At 43.6% G+C, this 20506-nt stretch overlaps 1 protein-coding gene across 1 annotated transcript in view; it reads right to left on the minus strand.

Annotated features, from left to right (window-relative positions):
* ino80 (INO80 complex ATPase subunit) overlaps window positions 1-19672 on the minus strand; it is a 32786-nt gene extending 13114 nt beyond the window's left edge. Inside the window, 25 exon segments of the mRNA XM_061753313.1 lie at window positions 5494-5719; window positions 5921-6061; window positions 6629-6821; window positions 7587-7680; window positions 7752-7819; window positions 7933-8066; window positions 9230-9397; window positions 9794-9879; window positions 10075-10277; window positions 10376-10518; window positions 10624-10683; window positions 11768-11863; window positions 12139-12219; window positions 12294-12508; window positions 13161-13419; window positions 14332-14535; window positions 14618-14671; window positions 14887-15092; window positions 15172-15292; window positions 15661-15807; window positions 15899-15966; window positions 16042-16175; window positions 16769-16971; window positions 17082-17137; window positions 18741-19672. Of these exon segments, the coding sequence (XP_061609297.1) occupies window positions 5494-5719; window positions 5921-6061; window positions 6629-6821; window positions 7587-7680; window positions 7752-7819; window positions 7933-8066; window positions 9230-9397; window positions 9794-9879; window positions 10075-10277; window positions 10376-10518; window positions 10624-10683; window positions 11768-11863; window positions 12139-12219; window positions 12294-12508; window positions 13161-13419; window positions 14332-14535; window positions 14618-14671; window positions 14887-15092; window positions 15172-15292; window positions 15661-15807; window positions 15899-15966; window positions 16042-16175; window positions 16769-16926 (3259 nt within the window). The 5' untranslated portion in view covers window positions 16927-16971; window positions 17082-17137; window positions 18741-19672.
* Window positions 19673-20506: the final 834 nt, after the last annotated feature.

Here is a 20506-nt window from a genome sequence, read left to right on the forward strand (position 1 = left end):
CCTGACTCACATTGTCAATGGTTCACAGGTGGCAGAGCCCAACGGAACCCTCAAATCTTTCCCTCCTACACTGGCAGCATTCTGTGCTAATGTGCCCTCCGACTGAACCACGACCTGCGACCCTTGAGTGCAGTCGCCCCAGCAAGGTCAGGGCCCACAGAGGTGTTAAAGAGGAACTAATAGAAGCGATGAACAAGGGAAACACTCGTGGGAGTTAGAAGGCAATGGGGGGGGGGGCTCACCTCTGGGTCAACGCACTCAGTCCTGGTCGGTCGCGGGAAAAAGGCTTGAGTTAAATTTTGACGTAGTTCTTGAATGTCGGAATAACAGGTTTTAGTCTAATGCTATGTTTCAGGTACATTTAATCAGTTAGGAAAAAAAAAAGTTGAGCCATTTTTCAGTTTTGGGAGTCAAAACACTGCCATTACATTTTCAGAATACAAAATGTATTGGCACTAAAAAAATATTCCACTGAATCTGTGCAGCCACACGTAGCAGTTGTCTGACAGTTTATTGTTAGCATAACATTTATGCCTTTTTCCGTTAGCCTGTATATGGATTTCACATTCATATTTTTGCATTAAGAGAGCACACTTTCATTAGATGAAATGATATGGTTTGGCTGAACATTTTGGAGTTTGAAAATAAAATATTTAATTCTCTTGTTTTGTGTGTCAGTTTTACATTCAACTGGGAGTGACAAATGAACAGCCTGGAGCAAGCACACTTTGCCTCTTATTTGGAGAACTGCGCGAGTGAGAGAGTGAGAACAAGCGCCAAGGAATATTTTAAAAGTGTGTTTTAATTAAGTTTAAATGTCTTTACAGCATTTGGGAGGGATAAAATATTTTTTTTTTTTTATTTTATTTAAAGCACTGATTTTCATCTACTGCAGGTGGCTCTTATCACTGCTTTAGCGCAGATTACAAATTCGGGGTACGTTGCCGCCATAGGAATGGAACGTCTTAAGCTGTACCTAATAAAGTGGCAGGTAGAAGCCAGAGGTTCGCATAGCAAGTGGCCATTTTTTTTTTAATGGTGATTTAGATATAATAAGGTCACAAAAACAAGTGGTGTACCGAAGAGGACAGCATGTTGACGACCACGCCCCAAAATGCAAGCAAATCCCATTTGGTGTCACACCACTCTGCTGTTGTCATGGATACACATATCAAGCTTCACCACCTGCCTTGCGTTCACAGTACCAGCACCCCCTCCAACAGACACACACACACACTCTCCAATCCAATCCCGCCTAAAAGGGGTGTTGGCCCAGGCAGCCCCTCCCGCCCGTGCATCCTGCTGGCAGATTAGGCCGCGTCGTCCTCCTCTCTGCCCTCCGTACCCCCTACAGATCCCTTTGCCATCCTCCGACACCACCCAAAAAAAAAAAGACCCCCTCCTCGCTGCATGTCCCCTGACGGTGTAATGCAATCCCTATACGGCCAAAGCCAGAGGCCTGACACGGTCCTGACCCAATTAGAGGGCTGCTGCCAGCTAATTAACCCCAGCCCGGCCCTGGTGCCTGGCGCCTGATACTCCCAAACCAACTAACGATGCTAATTTCATTAATGCGCAACTCCGGCCTTTCTTGTCCTGTCCTGGACCCCTTCCCCCAACCTTTTTTCCCTGTTCACGCGACACGGGTCCCGGGAATAGGGCCAGCTTGGAGAGGGCAGGCGGCCGATCTCCTTGATGAAAGATGATGGATGGTCGGTTATGTGAGAAATGGAGACAGATGGGGGTCGAATGCGCAATCGAACCCAACGTCAGGCCCTCACTGTATCATGATACATGACCCGGCCCGATCAATAAGTCAATGGGCAACACTTGTTCGGCACTGCAGATGATGGAAATATTAGCCCGGCGCTACTTCGCCACCATCGACGAGGAAGCTTAAACTTAATTTTCTAACGGCGATGGCAGCACATGGGCTTTAACGCCAGATGCTAGCGGGTTTTGGATGCCCAACCTTTTTGTACAAGGTTACAAACAGCGCAGCGTGAAAAATATTACAAACATTTAGATGTAAAATAACAAATACTAGATGAAAAATACGCGAATATTATACATACTTTTGCATCACATTGTTTTATATTTATGTTTGACAACATTTCTACATTCGCATAGCTTAGAGACAGTATTCCAATTAACGTACAAAGTGTACTGTTTCCCATCTGTGATGCCAAATTGGTCCCCCTCAAAAAATAGTATAACGAGAAACTCGAGAAGGACATGACGCCACTGCCTTGCCACAAACATGCAGTAGCGGAGAGACAGTCTGATTAAGACTTTTTGGGTTTCTTGCCACAGGATCGACTCTGTCAATGTCAATTACTGCAGTTACTCCACAGAAAGAACGGGACTGTGCTAATCATGTGGCCAATGTCTCCCCCTTCAGTCTACTTTTGGACTTGGACTGTATACTATCATCTGGCTTTTGTTTTTGGCCCTGCAACTTGCTGAGCTGGACATTATGTTTTGGATGAAATTCCACAGAGGGGTCACCGGTGCCAGTCAGATGAAATTAAAGCGTGCCTGCCAGGCCGTGTTGTTTTGTGCCCCCTCTATCAGAGGAGCTTCCTGCCATTTTTGCCCACGAGCGGCGTTCCTTTGAAGGACAGGAAGGCCGCTTGCACTTCCCACAGGCCCTGATGTGGGTTACGCCGGCCTCTCTCTCCCATGGTCCAGATTGATGCTTGCTTACGCATTACAATTACAATCATCTCCACGGTTCGAAACGTTTTCCTTAATGTCGCACCCTCTCGTCGCACGCATCATCGCTCAATTGGCGCCGCTTCGTGAGAAGGTGGTCATTTTGCGGAGGATGTTCTTCTAATTACCGTCATCGGCGCAGGAGCCACAAAGACAGCAGCGGAAGGTTATTTCGGTGTCACGCTGGAATGTTCCGCAAATAAATCCTTAGACGTGAGAGCAAAACAACTCTGTTTCATAACAGCACATGGGCACGTTCCCCATCTATTCCCATTAACTAATCCACTGGCTCTCAAACTTTTTTAAACGAAGTACAGTACTACCTAAAAAAAAGTTTGTAACTCTCCAAGTAACAAAATCAGGACCATCATTAAAATACAGCAGAATAGTACGACTAAGTGTTCATTCAAAATAAGGCAGTTTTTATTCTACAAAGTGTATTTAATATTATTGTAAACCAGTGTAACATTATGCACTTTGAATATTAAACCTGCCCTTACACTGTTCTTAAAAAAATAAATAATTCCAATAAAATTGCCCAGTTTAGTACTAATAGATTGTCATATGGTGGAAGGACCGATGTCTATACTGTACTATTAATGTAGTCTTGAATATACTGTGCAGATTGAACTGTAGTTTACAGGTGAAGGAATGACAATGGTAAAATGCTGCAATAGAGGGCAGCTGGGCGAGCAGCGACCCCCCTCAAACAAAATACTCCAAAGAACAAGAATTATAGCACATATGCACGCACATGTAGCCAATAATTCTTGGTCCTTGGGGGTATTTTAAGGAAGGCATGTCACAAACATTTGTTCAAAAATGTTGAACAAATATGCATAATATGCCCCACAGGCCTTGTTTTTTTCCTCCTGTGCAGCCTCGTTCCTTAATAAGCCTCTTGATTAGATTACTCCATTGATACCATCGTACTCACGCCACGACGGTCAAAACAAACAGTCATTCAAGCTCTGCCATTTGTTCTTAAAGGTGTGGGGGTGGGGGAGGCTGGGAAACTTCGGTTGGGCTACTGTACATATCTTGAGCCTTGATGTGGCAACAATGTGTTCGCCGGAGGACGGGTGCCGCGCCGTTGGGTCATTTCCTTCCTCCCGAGGCTGAGAAAGAGGCGGCAGACTGGGACGCACAGAGAGGCCTGAAAGTGGTTCACTTGCCACAAAACGCGGTCCGGACCAAAAGTCGGGGATGGGGGGGTTGTTAAGAGGGACTCTACGCATGGAAGAGTCTTAAAGGACACCTCACTTTCCTGGCTGGCTCACACACACAGACTCACACCAGCTCATACGCACTGACCAGAGTTTGTCTCACACAAACACCGGCTCAAACGCGCAAACACAAGCTTGATCGCTCGCTCGCGTTGCCCCCCACCCCTTCTCTCTCTCTCACACACACACACACACACACACACACACACTCGCTCTCTCTCTCACACTCTCTCACAAACATACACACACGCACACAGCATCTAATAGTGTTACCTAACAAAGCGCTTGAACAATGAGGAGCACATCAACTTCCTGGCTTTGTCCACCTCCTCGTAACTTCACAGGAGCGCTCAGACGGTTCTCACAGACACACGCAAATCCTTGTTTTTGCTATGTCACTCTGGTGCAAACACACTGACCAGCAAACAACAAAAAGTATCTGTGGGTTTATTGGTGGTATGATTATTTTTCATTGGGGTTTGATTAATGAATTGAGACCGTAGGGTATAATATTCCTCCGATTAATGAATTGCCTTTTTTGCCTCAACATGTCTGAAAAATCACCCTGATCGATTCTGCTTATGTATTTTAGGGGTCCAATATACCACTCCGCAAAACTCAGAGTAGCACCTCCTCGGGGGGGACGGCGTCGGATACCAGTTTCACCTTTCGACAAAATATTCTTAACAGGACACATGTCGAAAATGAAACAGGTTTTGTTTTGAAGCAGCCATTTTGGGCAAAATCCAGGGTTCGTACTTTGGCAGAGACATTTTCCCATACGTGCCCCAATCGTAAGCAAGTATACTAACTAGATTAATGGGTGATGCTAAATTGCAATGCTTTTTTGCCTACGCCATCTAATGCATCTACAATTCATCAAGTCGTCAGTCTTCAATAGCTAATAAAGCTGGACAAAAAGAACAAAACGGTTCAGTTTCCCTGCCAAAGAGACTTCCAGCCAAAGGAGGGTGGTCAACACAATGTATGACAAGCGACCGTTTATCATTGTGAGCAGGTCAGTGAGAAGGGAAGTGTTGTGTGTACAAGTGTGACGGCCTCTCTCCTGCCGCACATCCATCAGCCTCCACTTTGCTCCGAGTGACCCGCGACTCCACCGAGCCAGAGTCTGCGCTCGAGCACACGTACGCGCCCACGATCTTAGTGATTGTGATGACCCAAACGCACACATACTGAGGTAGAGGATGCTGACAGGCCCCTTTCTACTGACTCTCTCAACCCTGAGTTGACCCCCTGCGGCATTTCCCACGGGCCCCTCACACCGCAGAGTTCAGTGCATGTAGGAAATAAAGCTGGGAAACTACAGCTAGGAGGGCATCAACATGGAAACCACAACATGGATGTTTACTTACAACTGATGTTACTTGGGTCATCTATTACAGCAGAGGCGGCTATTTGAAGGAACTATGGTGTCTTTGGAAAGGCAACGCTTTGTATTAGCGTGCATGTGTTCCTAATAAAGTGTCCATTAAACGTATGAGTCACTGATGCCGAGGTTTCCCACAATATAGCCGCACGTTACATGACTTACCTGGTATCCGAATATAGGACCAGCCGTGCTGTGGGAAGACGGCCATCACGCCGCCGGGCTGTTGCGGGTAGAAGGCACCGGCCCTCCCCCGCCAGTCGGAGGCCAGGTCAGGCGTGCCGTAGAGGAAGCATTCTTTGAAGACGGCACCACCTCCGGCGCGCGTCACCCGCCACTCGTGCTCGGCGCTTCGGTCGGCGCAATAGCGCTCCATGGGTACCGCCGTCACCTACATAACCAAAAAGAAGACATCATGGCTTTAAATACAAGGGGAAACATAGAGACCATTTAACTGTTTTTAGTGACCTTTCATTATGATTTATATATTACGACTGAAACTAACGATTATTTTGAAAATTGATTAAATTGTCGATTTTTTTTTTTATTAATTAATGAATTTGATTACACACACACACACACGCACACATACCCTCGGTGTGGCTGCAAGCAGGAACTTGGGGGGGAGCACGGGTTGGCACGGCCACAGCCGGGAGGTGGCAGAACGTCGACAGTGGATGTTCACATCGGCGTGTCCGACCATGCCTGGCCTGAGGGCCGTGAAGACCAGGTTCTGATGCACAAACACATGAGGTATTGAGATCTATGTTTTAAAAAAACTTGCTTGATTTTGACCTTAAACTCCAGTCATGACTAGATCTTGGGTGAATGCCACATCTGTGTCTGATACCATTCAGACAGATATTGGTCGTGAAATATAAACATTACAAACCCAGACCAAGAATACAAATGGCAAATTTGCCAGGTTCATTTCATTAAATGTTGTTTATTCGAATTACATCAATCTTTTTACATTACAAATAACAATTCCAGTGCTACAGATTGGCAGATGGCAGTGTAAATGTGCTCCATAAGGAGAGGTCATTGAGTGCAGCCCTTCAGTCCATTCACATCTCAACTGCCAACTTAAAGTGCCAAAGACGTTATGTAATGTCTGATGACCTGCATCTTAGCGGAGATGAACACTGCAATGTTGCGGGATAAACCACTTTCCCTAGGTGTTCTAGGAATGGGTGAGGATGGTATGATATGATGGTGGAGAGAAATTATGGATGCACAGTGCCCTCTTTTGGCAATTCTGAACCTTGAATTGGCAGTAGTTCTGCATGACCTCTCTTACCCGTAGCACAGGGCTGGTTTGCGTGTTGGGGAAGGCAGCGGGTCTGGAGATCCACAAGAGGAGGTCTTTGCGAGACAGAGTTCTGGACCGCAATCTACTCCCCTCATCTCCTCCACCTTCTTCCTGGTGGGCAAACAGTCGCTGACAATGTAGCCGGTACGCCGCCTTCAGGGACAGAAAAAGTGCTAACCACCTGTTGAAGGGAATGCCGGGAAAGCAGGAGAGGAAAGATTCATTAAAAAATAATGAACTAATAGCTCATACAATTTTCCCAAGGCACTTTTCTAGCAATACATTTTGAAGGTTACATTTTCAATATGCTGCAGTAAATGACAATTTATACAATTTGCATGCATCGTGAAAATGATTATATGACTATACTACATTAAAATAGCTGCTATTGGAATTCCCAGAGGGAGAAAAAAAAAGGAAAATATGCCTGTGCAATGTTCATGACCACCTTTAATTCAATTCAATTGTAATTTAATTTTAATATAAATATTTCATTGTATTTCCTTGCATTCAATTCCATGAGATGCTCCCATTTTATTTTATTTTAATACATTTTACTTCAGGCTCCCATTTCATCTTAATAAGATGGATGGATATTGGTTGTGAAATATTAACAGCACTCTTCATTTTATTGTATTAAATTTTATGTCCCAATTTTTTTCTGCTATATTCTATTCATACGGCTATTAGCTGTGAAAAATTAACATTACATTACATTGCAATACATGTTAGTTTGTGCCCCCATTTTATTTTAACCTAATTGTGTTCATTTAGGCCCCTGTTTTAAACAATTACCATTATATTGTACCAAATGGCTTTTTTTTGGGTGACTGTTTTATCTTATTCCGGCATCTTAATGTAGTGAAACGTTCATATTTAAACCACCATATTTAAGCAAAATCGTGCACGCCCCCCCATTTCTAAAATGAGTTATCTTCTTACTCACCTGACTAAGGTGCCTTGCAGCATGAGGTTGGACATCTCAGCAGGCGACACGTCAATGAAGCGTAGGAAGGAAAAACAGTTTCCTTCGTCGTCGCCTGGGTCAGTTAATGAAGAGAATATTAAAATACGATTAAAGTGAAAAGTTCAAATTTGGACAGCAACTCACCTCTCCTGTGGAAGAGCGACTGTTGGATGTGATTTGGGGAAAAGGGAGACAGCAGCACTCGGAGTGACCTGATGGGGACATGTGGAAACACTTTTTGTGAGGCCTTGTTCAGTGCTACGCTGGACTGTGCACGTGTGTGTGCGTGTGTGTGTGTGTGTGTGCGTGTGCATGTCATTGTTACTTGTGTGTGGCCTGGTTGTGAGCATGGAGGAGGCCGTGTCGGTAGAGGAACTTGGACAAGACATAGGGCGCGAGGCACATGTGGAAAGGAGAGCGTGTCTCCTGGCGCTCAAACAAATCGGGGTGATTGCACACCTGCAGAAAGAAAATGGACATCAATTGTATACCAACCAAGGCATGACAACACAGTAGTATCTTGACTGAGAAATTCGATTTGTTCTGTGACCAAGCTTGACACTGTATTTGATGAGTTCAAGCGCAAAAGCCGACAAGCCCTATTTAAACAAAAATAGAGCCACGCCTGCTGGCAGATTGCCTACCACAGCATTGCTAAATAAAAAATGTTTTGTTTTTTCCAGAAGCAATTTTTAAAAACTCATTTTACTAAATCCAAAAACAATGGAAATGTCTGCATTTGCATTTGAACTCATCATTTACTCATATCAATTAAATTCTCCCCTTTGAAATGAATTGTACTGCCACTAATCTGTTCCAGCACCCCTAAAAAGAGACCAAAACATTTTACATTTTTAATAAATAAAAATATCACTGTATCGTATAAACATAATAAAAAATGATATGAAAAGAATGTTAAGTAACAACTGGTTTTAGGAAGTGGAATTAATGTAGGTACTATATTCATTGTTGGGTGTGGTGTGCCTTTTAAGGGGTGTGACCTCGTGAGTGACGTGAGGAGCTCAAGTTGGAGTGGCTCCTTGAGAGCGTTCTCATTTTGTATTTGTGTTTGACCGTTTGTGGCTTTCATAAACGGCACAACAGTACCTTAAAACTCATTCACTGCCAGCCCTGCCAGTTACCATGGATATTTGACTTCTAAAGCCGAATGGCAGTGAATGTGTTGCTCCAATTCTTTTTCATTTCACTCACGTGGCAGAGTATACAAAGTTCATAACTTTAAAAAACATTAAGTTAGGGTACTTCAAAATTAAAATGCCACTGTACAGTGCTCCCTTACTATTCATGGAGGATATGAACGAACCCTGCCATGAATAGCGAAAATATGCAAGTAATTAATGCCCCCGCCCCCTAGAAAAAGGTTTATAATTGCCTATAGATACCACAAGATGGTGCCAAAGCTCTACATTTGTGAAAAAGAAGCTCCTCAACTGACTTCAACATAGTTCTTTGGCAACGAGACCAAAGTAATACTTTTATTGCTTTGCCCTGAGCACCCCAACCCCCCCCAAAAAAAAATAGGTGGTTTCCCAGAGAATAAGTTCCGCCCAAAAAAATGCCAGGGTTCACTATATATAAAACGTTTTTAAACTTTTCCCGACCTTCCTGAACTGCATGACCAGATTCATGAGGGACGACGTAGTGCTGTGGGACTGCTGGGCCGTGCCCATGGAGGACTGCAGCAGGTCCTCAATGGAGATCTTGTTCCTCAGGGCCTGGTAAAGCAACCTCTGCCGAGACGTCAGCTGGCAGTAGGTCAGGATCTCGATCTGGATTAGAGAGACGAGGAACAAGGGGTGAACACATTAAAGCAGCATTGGAGAAGGCAAATTAACACAAGGAAAGATGTCTGTCATGACCACAGTCTCATGAGACAGAAGGGAAGACGGAAAAGAAAGATAAATGTGGGGGAGTGCTGAACTTTTGACTCCCAAGGGACCTTCACGGATCTGCCAGCAAAGGCTCATTATCGTTACATTACATTTATTTTGTCAATAACCCGCCTGAGGAGATGAATGGAGCAAAGGTGCAGGTTTACATTGTACCACGCTTTGTCTTAAATCCTGTAGGACTTAACCATTATAATGATATCCTGTAGTATGACATACGCAGGGTGGGAGAACAAAGTTGATTGATGTGCATGTGTGTGTGTGTGTGTGTTCTACCTTGTCTGAGAGCTCGTTCTCGACGTCCTTCTTGATCCTGCGCAGCATGAAAGGCTTGAGGATCATGTGCAATCGTGAAAGTTGGTCTGTGAATCACAGGAGTGAACAAACTCAGAGACATTCTGGATAAGAGGCAGCTCGAAAAAAAGAAATAAGTAATTAATGTAAATTCCCACTTGGATGGATAGGCAGGCACTCCAGAGACCCGACTATTTGTATATAAACAATTTTTGGAAAATTCCATAATATGTCCAATTCGATGCAGACACAAGTGCACTCACTCTCGTCGATGGCCGACTTGTTCTCGGCGTGGCTCTCGATGTCCTTGGAGAACCACTCGTTGAATTCCTCGTGGGAATCGAACAACGTAGGCATGATGAAGTGGAGCAGGGCCCACAGCTCTGCCATTGTGTTTTGGATGGGCGTCCCTGTGAGGAGTAGCCTGTTTCGACACTGGAACTGCAGAAGGATCTTCCACCGGACACTAAAATCGCCACAGTGGTGAGAAGTGTTTTTTTTTTTTTTCTCACAATACAAATCTAACTCAATCAGGAGGGAAATATACATACAGTACACACTCACCTTGTACTGCTTTTCAGTGCCTGGGCCTCATCTAGAACCATGTACTGCCACTTGACCCTCTGGAAGTACTTGACGTCCTGTACCACCAGCTGGTAGCTGGTGATCACCACGTGGAACGGTGCATTCTGGGTGTAGAGAGTTTTCTAAACACGGAGGCACACACAAACACACAACACAGTGCCAGAATTCAATTATACACCAGAAAAAGGAGAAAAAAAAAATTTCTAGCGTCATCATCTCTTGCTTACCTGGCTCCAGAATTTACGAATAACTTTGCGATCGTGAGGGTTTCCCCAATATGGCAACACCTAAGGGACAAATAGGTCTGAATTAATACAAGGGGGAAATGGTCACCCACAAACTCACAAAGGTAACTGAATATATGTTGAAAATGAACTAATGAAAATGATTTTTGTGCCGAATTATTTTTTTATTATTTTGGCTCCACCCTGCACAGATTCAAGATACCTTGTGCCGGATACGGCAAAGCCGAGCCTGGTCCATGTTTCACAGTGGTTAGTCTTCCGTTTCTGTACCTATTGTGAAACACGGAGGAGGCTCGGTTACGTTCTGGGAATTCTTTGGTCCATCCGGCACAGGGTGTCTTGAATCTGTGCAGGGTATAATGAAATCTCAACACTATCAAAGCATTATGGAGCAAAATGGGCTCTCCAGCATTAAAAAAAAATGGCTGCTTTCCTCTATCTGGCATAGGATGTCTTGAATCTGTGCAATGTACACTGAAATATCAAGACTATCAAAGCATTCTGGAGCAAAATGTGTCAGAAAGATGATGTCTTGATGTCTCGTATTTGTGAAAGGTACAATGGAATCACAATGCTATCAAGGCATTCTGGACTGGCCAGTGTGGCTAAGAATGAAACATTGGACTTTTCAGAAGAGCCCTGATCTAAATCCCATTGAACAGATTATAGTTGGAAAGGGATGTGAACTAATTTGACCACAAACAAAACTCAAAAAGCCTTGTAAAAACAGAGCCAACACGACGGTCCCAGGGGAAACATTTTGGCTGAGCAACTACATGAATCACTGCTTTGATTCTTAGGTCGCTGACATACGCGATGTGAAAAGCATTTCTGCATCATTACATCGATCAACACCGGCCGCCATTCAATTGTTTTCAGTCAGTCTTGAGGAAGCTTATCTTCAAATTGTGTAATACGCTCTTTTCACAGCTCATTAGCAGAATAGACTGGAGCTGATTTATTGTCAGTCTGAGGGAAAACAGAAATACACTTTGTTTGTGTGTTAATGGCACGTACATCGTTTTTGTCAAGTAGCAGTGACTTTATTTAGCCCAGACAACACTGTCTTGATAGAATACTACCTCTTAGTGAACATGTTACAAATGACTGTGCTGAAGATTCCCACCTTGAACTTGGGAACAAAGCGCGAGAACTCCTGATGCCAGTTGTTGAGCGTAGATGCGGGGGAGATGATGAGGAACGGGCCCCAGATGTTGTCTCTCTTTGTTAAGGGCAAAAACAAGACATTCGTAAAGAGTGAACTAAAGGAATTGCCAACTGCTAGCAGTTAGTATGATCACAAATAGCGCAAGATAGCAAACTGAGGAGAGAAAACACAATTAGGGTTTACATATCTCCCTGTGTTTAGGTACTATTATGCTAATGCTAATCTCCCCTTTAGCGCTAGAGTGAATAAATGCCATGTTATGAGGAAATACAGTGTATAGTTTATACGGGCAAACGAAAAGAGAAATAGGCTCCTTTGAGAGCACGTACCTCTGCAAGGTGGGCCAACAGGGCAATACTCTGGACCGTCTTGCCAAGCCCCATCTCATCTGCTAGGATACCGTTAATACCCTGTGGAGAGTCGAAGCGTTTTAATTCAGCAACCCCGGCTAAATCAGCCCATTCTTCATAACACCTTGTCTTACTTGTTCATAGAGATTGGCGAGCCAGTTCATGCCTTTGAGCTGGTAGCCCTTTAGCTTGCCGTTGAAGATGGTGGGCTGCGGGATGTCCTCGCCGGCCTGGATGGACGGGTTAGACAGACTGTAGCTTTCACCGAAGCCTGAGGCAGCCGCCGCTGAGGACGACGCACTGCGGCTGTCGTGGGCATCCTCGTCGAACATGCGCGTCACTCTATACACTTATATACTAATCTATGATTACTCACGAAAGCACCTCTCATCTACCTTCACACAGTATATATCTACCATCCAAACCAAAGCAGTGGTGATATTATTTCCTTCAATATCTCATGACTTGCCCCCCTCATTTAAGCTCTTAACGTGAAAACACTTTCGAATTACTACGCCCATAACACCATACAATCATATATCTACACCCCCTCTTACATAAATCCATAAAAATTCACCAATATTCATATCACCTTAATATATATCATATTTCACCCTCATTTTCTACTCATCCCCACCTATACTCAAAAACCTCTTAACACTCACCCTCCATACTACAACCCTTCTCTAACCTACATCCTCCTAAACTACAAACCCCCTAATAAAATTAAATACTTACCCTATACCACCCAACTAATTACTTACCCTTCACATATCCCATCACATTTAATCAACACCCTCTTACCCCACACCTCTTAACCCATACATCCCTCCCCCCACTATACATAAATACCACACCCCATATACCCCCCCAATCATACCATCCACAACATATCATCATACTACTTACATTTAACATTTCCATCTCAATTCCACAACATAATCCCCACACCCCCACAAAACTCTAAACCACCCCCCCAAACCCAACCAACCTCATCTTACCTAGAGACGCGTACCGTAGTCCTCCAGTCCCCGTTACCATCGCCTCCCATGGTCGCCCCCCTATATACCCCCTAACCCTCTTTTAAACCCCCCTCCCCCCCCCCCCCCCTTGCCTCCGCGTGCCGGTGTCGTCCAGCTTCTTCAGAATCTCCTCTTCGTCGCCCCCTGGTGAGCCGGCGGAGGCTTTGCCGCTCATGAAGTGTGCGTAGAGCTCCGTCTGCGTGATGAGGAAGTTGAGCTTGCGCTGTTGACGCTTGGCCTGGAAACGGATACAGTGAATAAAAAATTAGACAAACATTTTTTGAAAATTTTTTTGTTTCGTTTCATTGGACATTGTGCATCTCCTAGTGCGTGCGCCATGGCCACCAGGAGTTCGTATATTACAGATATACCGATATTCTGTACATAGAATAGGCTACACCATCTCACTTAGCCATAGTAAAATCATTCCTCGCAGAGGATAAATATATCACTGGGAGTATTGTTATATTTTCTGTGTACATGTGTTGCTCCACTGTTTGTGTTCAAATCCATTGCTTAAAGGATTATAACACCACTAAACCAATGCTGTTTTGAAGTGTTTGTTAGCTTTAAGCTAAACAGACTTTAGGAGAGCAAACTTGTGGCTGTTTTAAATGCACATGTTATTCTCTTTGTTTTATGTTTAGTTTGACAGTAAACTTCAACTGAGGATGGCAATTAACACCTTGAAACACCTTTTTTTAAAGAAATGTTTATCATCCGACAAACTGCTGCTTGTTGTGAAATGAGTTGAGTCACCTGCCACCGTACAGCGCTCATATCTCAAATTCTCGCTCGCAAGTCAAAGCAAAAAAAAATGGGCCAAATAACAGCACATGCGTCAAAAAACTTGCAAGTCAGGTCACTCGTATGTCATGGCACCAGTGTGCCTTGTTTTATATTTATCTTTTGATGATGTCTACAGCAAAAATAAAAGGAATTGGCCTTCCTGGTCCAATTTTGCAGGATATTTATGTGTTTTAATGTGGTTGTAGTAGTATGGAATTGCACTGCATCACACTGATAGCTGTGTCTAATATTTTGAATTATTTAGTTGAAAACAATCAATAGTTAACATTACTTGTGATACAGCTCTTGTATTGTATATTGTAAGATGGTGCAGGAGGACACAAAAAGCCGCCGCACTTACCTCCTTCATCTCCTCGTCCAGTTTACGCTGCTCCAGCGCCTCCTTCTCGGCCCGCTTCCTGTGCTCCTTTTCTACCTTGTCGTATTTTTTCCAGTAGAGCATCATCTCCTTGGTGAGGCGGCGGGCGCGAGGCAGCGTCTCCTTGCAGTTCTTCTGTGCCTGGATTGCGGCGCGTCGCACCTCCCGCATGCACTGGTGGGCCAACTGAGGAGGGGACAAAAGGAAAAAAAAAAAAGAGTTGACGTTGTTTTTTAGAGGTTCGCCAGAAGTCATATACCTGACTTACCTTTTTAGCGTTGGTCAACACCAGGTTCTTAGCCGAGGTCTTCTGCTTGAAAGACTGCAAAACCAGTTGAAAATGAACAAGAAAACTTGAAAAATTTACTTTTTAAGTGTGACATATTGTGGACTTTTTATATTATATACAATTCTCTGGAGGTCTCTGGAGTTCCCAAGGATCAACATGTGTTATTATGTTACAAAGACACCTGGGAACTGTTACAAATTGTGATGAAAATGCATAATTTAATCATAGCAAAGATGAGGTTTACTAACCTTGGGGATCTCCTTCTTGGCGACGGTGAGCCACACCTTGCGTCGCCGTGCGTTGAGCTGTTCCACGCTCAGGTGTTTCTTCTTCAGCACTGGCGCCGGCGCATCTTGGGAGAACTTGGCGAAGGTCTTGGCCACATAGGGGAGGCCCTCGTCGGAAAGGTCGCCCTCGCCGCGTTTCTTCTTCTTCTTCACCTTCTTCAACTTAGCTGCAGAGAAAAAAGGGCAATGTTAACCTTTTTTCTTCACAAAATTAGCACGATAACGTAATCACGGAATTTTTGTCACCCTTGAATTTTTTCTCCTCTTTGATTTTCTTTTTCTTTGGGCCCAGGAGGTGGCGCTGTTGCTCATAGAAGAGGTCTTGACTGGAGAGGAGGCCCGTGCTGTAAAACTGGTACTGCTGAAGCTGCAGCACAACCAGTGGGAAAAGTGTCAAGTCAATAGCGTATTAATAGTGCATTCAAGAGAACTGGGAATTTTGAATTTTGTCAAACCTCCAATTAGGAATTTGAAACCTTCCTAGTCGCATTAAGTTGATACAAACATTAAATGTCAGTAAGAAAGCCTATATAGACAATATTTACCTGTATTTAATGGTTTTACTAGCTATAATAACTACTATTTATCTAATTAACTATTGAAATGGGTGAGAAGGAAGGTATGAATTGTATAAAAAACGAATGACTGGATAGATGGAACTGGAACCACTGTGAAGTTAGACTTTGTGTGGCAAATTTCCTACATCCCAGTTTTCCTGAATGTCTTTCTGGTTACCTCACGGTCCGTGTGGAACTTGTTCTGGTGTTGCCTGGTGTAGCGGTGCAGCCTCAGCATGTCGTGCAACTCGTCACGCGACAAACTGAAGTCAGAGTCGTCCGAGTCCGTGTCTGAATCTGTAGTGTTGTCGCTCAACAACAGGCTCTGGGAGGAGGAATGTTTTACAAGCGGTGCGTCCGGGCAAAAATAAATCAATAAATAAATATATTTTTTTAAAGTGCGGCAAATTCCTCACCTTCAACCATTTCCGGTTCTTCTTCATTTTAGAGAAATTGTACAGGTTTGCTTTGTCCGTCTTTTGGTCTACAAAAGTGAAACATCACGTTTAGTGTTATGATTACATGCTTGGGGGAAGGGGGGTAGATCTCACAGCTTTACCTTGCAAAAGAATGCCATTGAGGGGCTTGCTTTCAACAAAGGCGTCCCCTTGGTCACAGGGCTCCCTCTTCACCGTCAAGGGTTCGATGGAGAGCCCGGACCCAAGAGCGGTGTCGCTGTCGTCGCTGTCATCGCTGGAAAAGTCGCAAATATGGAAACACACTGAACAAAAATATGAATGCAACAATATTGGTTTTGCTCCCATCTGTCAAAATCTTAACTCAAAGAGCTAAAACGTCTACAGTATGTACACAGAAGGACGTCGTCTCTCAAATATTGTTCAGAAATTTAACACAATCTGTGTTAGGGAGCACTTTTCCTTTGCCAAGATGATCCATCCACTTCATAGGTGTGGAATATCAAGATGCTGATTGGATGGCATGATTAGTGCCGAGCAGACCGGGAGGGTTGTTATTGACTTGCGTTTTCAAAAAAGCTTGCGTTGTGGAATACGCCTTCCATCTGTTGAACCCTTCTGACACAATTTACGAAACGCATTGATTCCAGGAAAGGAAAGGCTGATTCATGCGAGGTTTTTTTTTTTGTACAAAAACCGAAAGCAAGTAAAATTTAGACCCAAAATAATGTTGAAAAAACTAGGGCATAAGTAAACCAAGGTTTTACTACTGTTTAAGAGATAAAAAAGTATAAAAGAAGATATAGCGGGGATGCAAACGATGAACCGCAATATAGCGAGGGACAGTGTAATAGATTTGTTTGACAGTACCTGGTAACGTCTCTGTTGAAGATGGTGGCCGTTTGGCGCAGAAAGCTGTCCAGCCTCAGAGAGCGCTCCAAGCGTTGCAAGTAGAGAGGTTTGGCCAACCCCGACGAGCCCCCTGCCACTCCGGCCGGCTCAAGCCGCCCGCCCTGCCCCGACGCCATGCAAGTTCGGATACCTCCACCCGCCCAGCTGGGCAGGGACTTTTACTGCATGGGAGGGAATGAAGGGAAAGATGCAATTATGGTCTATTGTCATTCATTTGTCATTCAAAAATAACAGGCGACTTCAATGATGCAGCTTTCTATTGTGGGCCTACCTCCTCCGTAAGCACTGTCATTTTCCTCAATTCCAGGATTTTGGATACACAAAACCCTGAAAAAAAAATTATATTGTAAAGATCACTTAGTGTGGAAAAAATAAATAAAAATGATTACACTGTTTATGTCTCATTAGTCCTCAATTTAAAAAAAATATTTTTATCATGTACATTTGTTTTTGCATTTATATTGCTAATATTTTGAGGACATTATGTGTTCTATTCACGAAAGAAAACTAAAGTGTCCAACATTTGTTTTTGCATTTATATTGATAATATTTTAAGGACGTTATCTGTTCTATTTCATGAAAGAAAATAAAGGTAATAATGTTCATGGTGTAAATCAGTGATTCTCAACTGGTTGGTTAGGACCAAAATGAGACGCAGAGCCATTTTGGGTGCCTCGTAGACACGTAGTAAAAAAATGACATGGGTTCCTTTTAAGACCAATAATATAACAGTGCTAGATGAAAGACACAAATTATAGAAAAATAGCTAAAAGTTATGAAAAGATACAACTACTGTATGTTAAATGAAAAAGAGCAGAAGTTTAGCTTTTTTTCTAAAAGTAAAGGGGCTACTCGACTTACGATGGTAGCCACAGTTAAAAAAAATAAACATGGACAAAAAATGTAATATCAGATGTGGAAAATATTAGATGAAAAACAATATTAAAGCAAAACAAATATTGGGAAGATACCAAATATGACAAAAAGATTTGGTGAAAAAAATGACGGCAATTTATGTTGTTCATAAAAATAATGGTAATTATGACTTTACTGCTGCCTTAGTATGGGCATAGACTACGGCGAGTTCTGACTAACATACAAATTTACGGTACGTTGCTGCCATGAAAACAGAAACTGAAGAATATCATCAAGATTTGCTAATGTGTGGGGCGGACTAACCGGTGCCTCTTCCTTCTCAAGTACAAGACCTCTTGTACAGTGAAATATTTAACTATAGCTATATTGACACAGTGCAGCTTGGCCCCTTGCTAGCGATATGCTATTGGCAGCACATCAAACTTACTGAATTGAAACAGCCTCTCCCAGACACTTCTCAGAAAGAGCTCAAGCAATCACACATTTTACTTTATTTTTCTTCATGCAGTTATGCTGTGTTCCGTGAAATACTTTGAACATGCAAGTATACGTCGTGTAAAAATATGATTGACATGAAGCCAGGTATGTTTTTTGTTTTAAAATGGTATTTTTGAAAATTTTTTGTTGTTGTTCTTAATACAAACATGGGTCACAACTTGGTGACAGTACGAAAATGCAGGTCCCAGGCTAACAACTGTTGAGAACCATCAATCCATTTTCTTTAGTCCATTCCAGTTGACTTTGGGTGAGAGGTGGGATGCACCCACGACTGGTCACCACGCAATTGCACAGCACATACAGACAAACTGGTCACCACGCAATTGCGCAGCATATAGAGACAAACAAACAGTCACATTCACACGTATGGACAATTTTAAAGTCTTTAATGAACCCAATATGCATTTTTGGAATGTGGGAGAAAGCCGGACTATACATGGAGGAAAACCCACGTCCCACAGATTTGAACTTGGATCTCCTGATTGCAAAGCAGACATGCTCACCACTAGGTCACCATGCTGCCATGTAAAGAAGATCAATCCATCTCTCAATTTACCATAGCACGTATCCTCATTAGGGTCGGGTGAGTTTCAGTCGCTCCGAGCTGACTTGGTGGGGTACACCCTGGACTGGTCGCCAGCCAATCATAAGGCACATTTAGACAAACATTCACAGCTATGGAAAATTTACATGAATATGTGGGAGGAGAAACCCCACGCTGGCACTGGGAGAAGAAGCTAACTTAACACAGGAGGGGCTGACACTCGAACCCCGAACCTCACAACTGTGAGGCAGACGTGCTAACCACTTTTTCCTGTGCTACCCTGATTTGAGAAACACTACACACGCAATTTAACTAACTCCCGGCCACGTAAACTCGCCTGAATTGAAATAAAAGTCATAAATTGCACTAAAAATCAACAAAGTGTCCTAAAAATCACATATTGATCAGTTGTCATCCTTCATCTGAGGTTAGCTCTCCTAGTTAGCCTATGCTAGCCGAGTGGCTAACCTTGACCGTTGAACTGTGTGCTGAATGGTTAGCTTGGGATGTAGCAAAAAAAAAAAAGCTAACGAGGCTCAACTGCTAACACTTAGCCGCATCGCATCACATCAACATAAATTGAGGGGCGCTGCTATCCGCCCGGCTTACAGGGTGTAATATCGTATCAGAATTGGACTTTGGGCCGGTCTGCTTGATAACTTAGCGCCGTGTTAGCATTAGCTTCTCGGATGCTAACGGTATTTTTGACAGTCTTCACGTAACATTAATACGAAGTGAACACCCCCGCCCTGTGTCTCTCAGCCCACCACCTCCTCTGTTTTAACGATATATTAAGATACTGCTTTAATGACTTTGTCTCGCCCGCTGGTCGGGGGAGGCGGCAAGGCCTCAAGCGGCCCGACCGCGCCTCGAGTGTCCTTGCAGGGGGAAGCTCAAGCCTTGGTCGTGTGTACTCTTCCCGTGCTTTTTTAATTCTTTTCTCCCTCCCGGCCATGTTCCCCCCACCATTGCTCTGCCAACCGCGGAGTCTCTCACCTCGGCCCCCCCGTGTGGCCCCTTTCGCGTGTCTCTCGTCGCTGCTGCCGACTCTCGGTTCCCTGACTCCAAAATGGCGGTTAAAGGCGCCGAGCGAGTCTGTGAGCTTTGAGTCTGCAGCGGCGGCGGAGAGGCGGCCACTTTCTGTTACTGAGCGAGCACAGAGACACGACGCCATGGAGGCACAAGCAAGGAGCAGGCTTTTGAATCGAGCGCCGAGCGACGGGCGCTCGCTTTTTGCCGTCTCCGACGGTGGTACGCTCACATTTACATCACACAACGCATATAAATGAGTCAGCAAGCATCAGGGGGTGGATTTTATGGTGTAGCGACGGTTAATCGAATGTACCGCGCGCACGTAGATGACTTTCTGATGTCGATTAGTAGCGTCTGCCCTCTGCGAATGTTACCGAGCTACGTTCTACGTCATCATGAGGGAACTCCGTATTTGGTATGGCCGAGTACAAAGGAATCCGTTACGTAATTATAAAACATGATGTCATAAACGTAAAACAAGACGACGCGTAAGTGTGGCGAAATTGTTTTAATAATGTGTAATAATAATTAGATAAACATCATTTAATATCACAATCATTATATATTTGGTATATAATGCAACAATTAGTTTTAGTTTTACAATGATTTGACACAATTAGTATGGCTCAATGGATTTAAAAACATGTTTTAATATTTATGAATGAGTTATTACAAAATACTTTTCTACAAACATGTAATATTTAATATAAAAATAAAATTACGACAAGCTACCTTTTACCTCGTTT

Source organism: Phyllopteryx taeniolatus, chromosome 18, assembly GCF_024500385.1.
Source record: "Phyllopteryx taeniolatus isolate TA_2022b chromosome 18, UOR_Ptae_1.2, whole genome shotgun sequence".
In the NCBI taxonomy this organism is placed as follows: domain Eukaryota; kingdom Metazoa; phylum Chordata; class Actinopteri; order Syngnathiformes; family Syngnathidae; genus Phyllopteryx; species Phyllopteryx taeniolatus.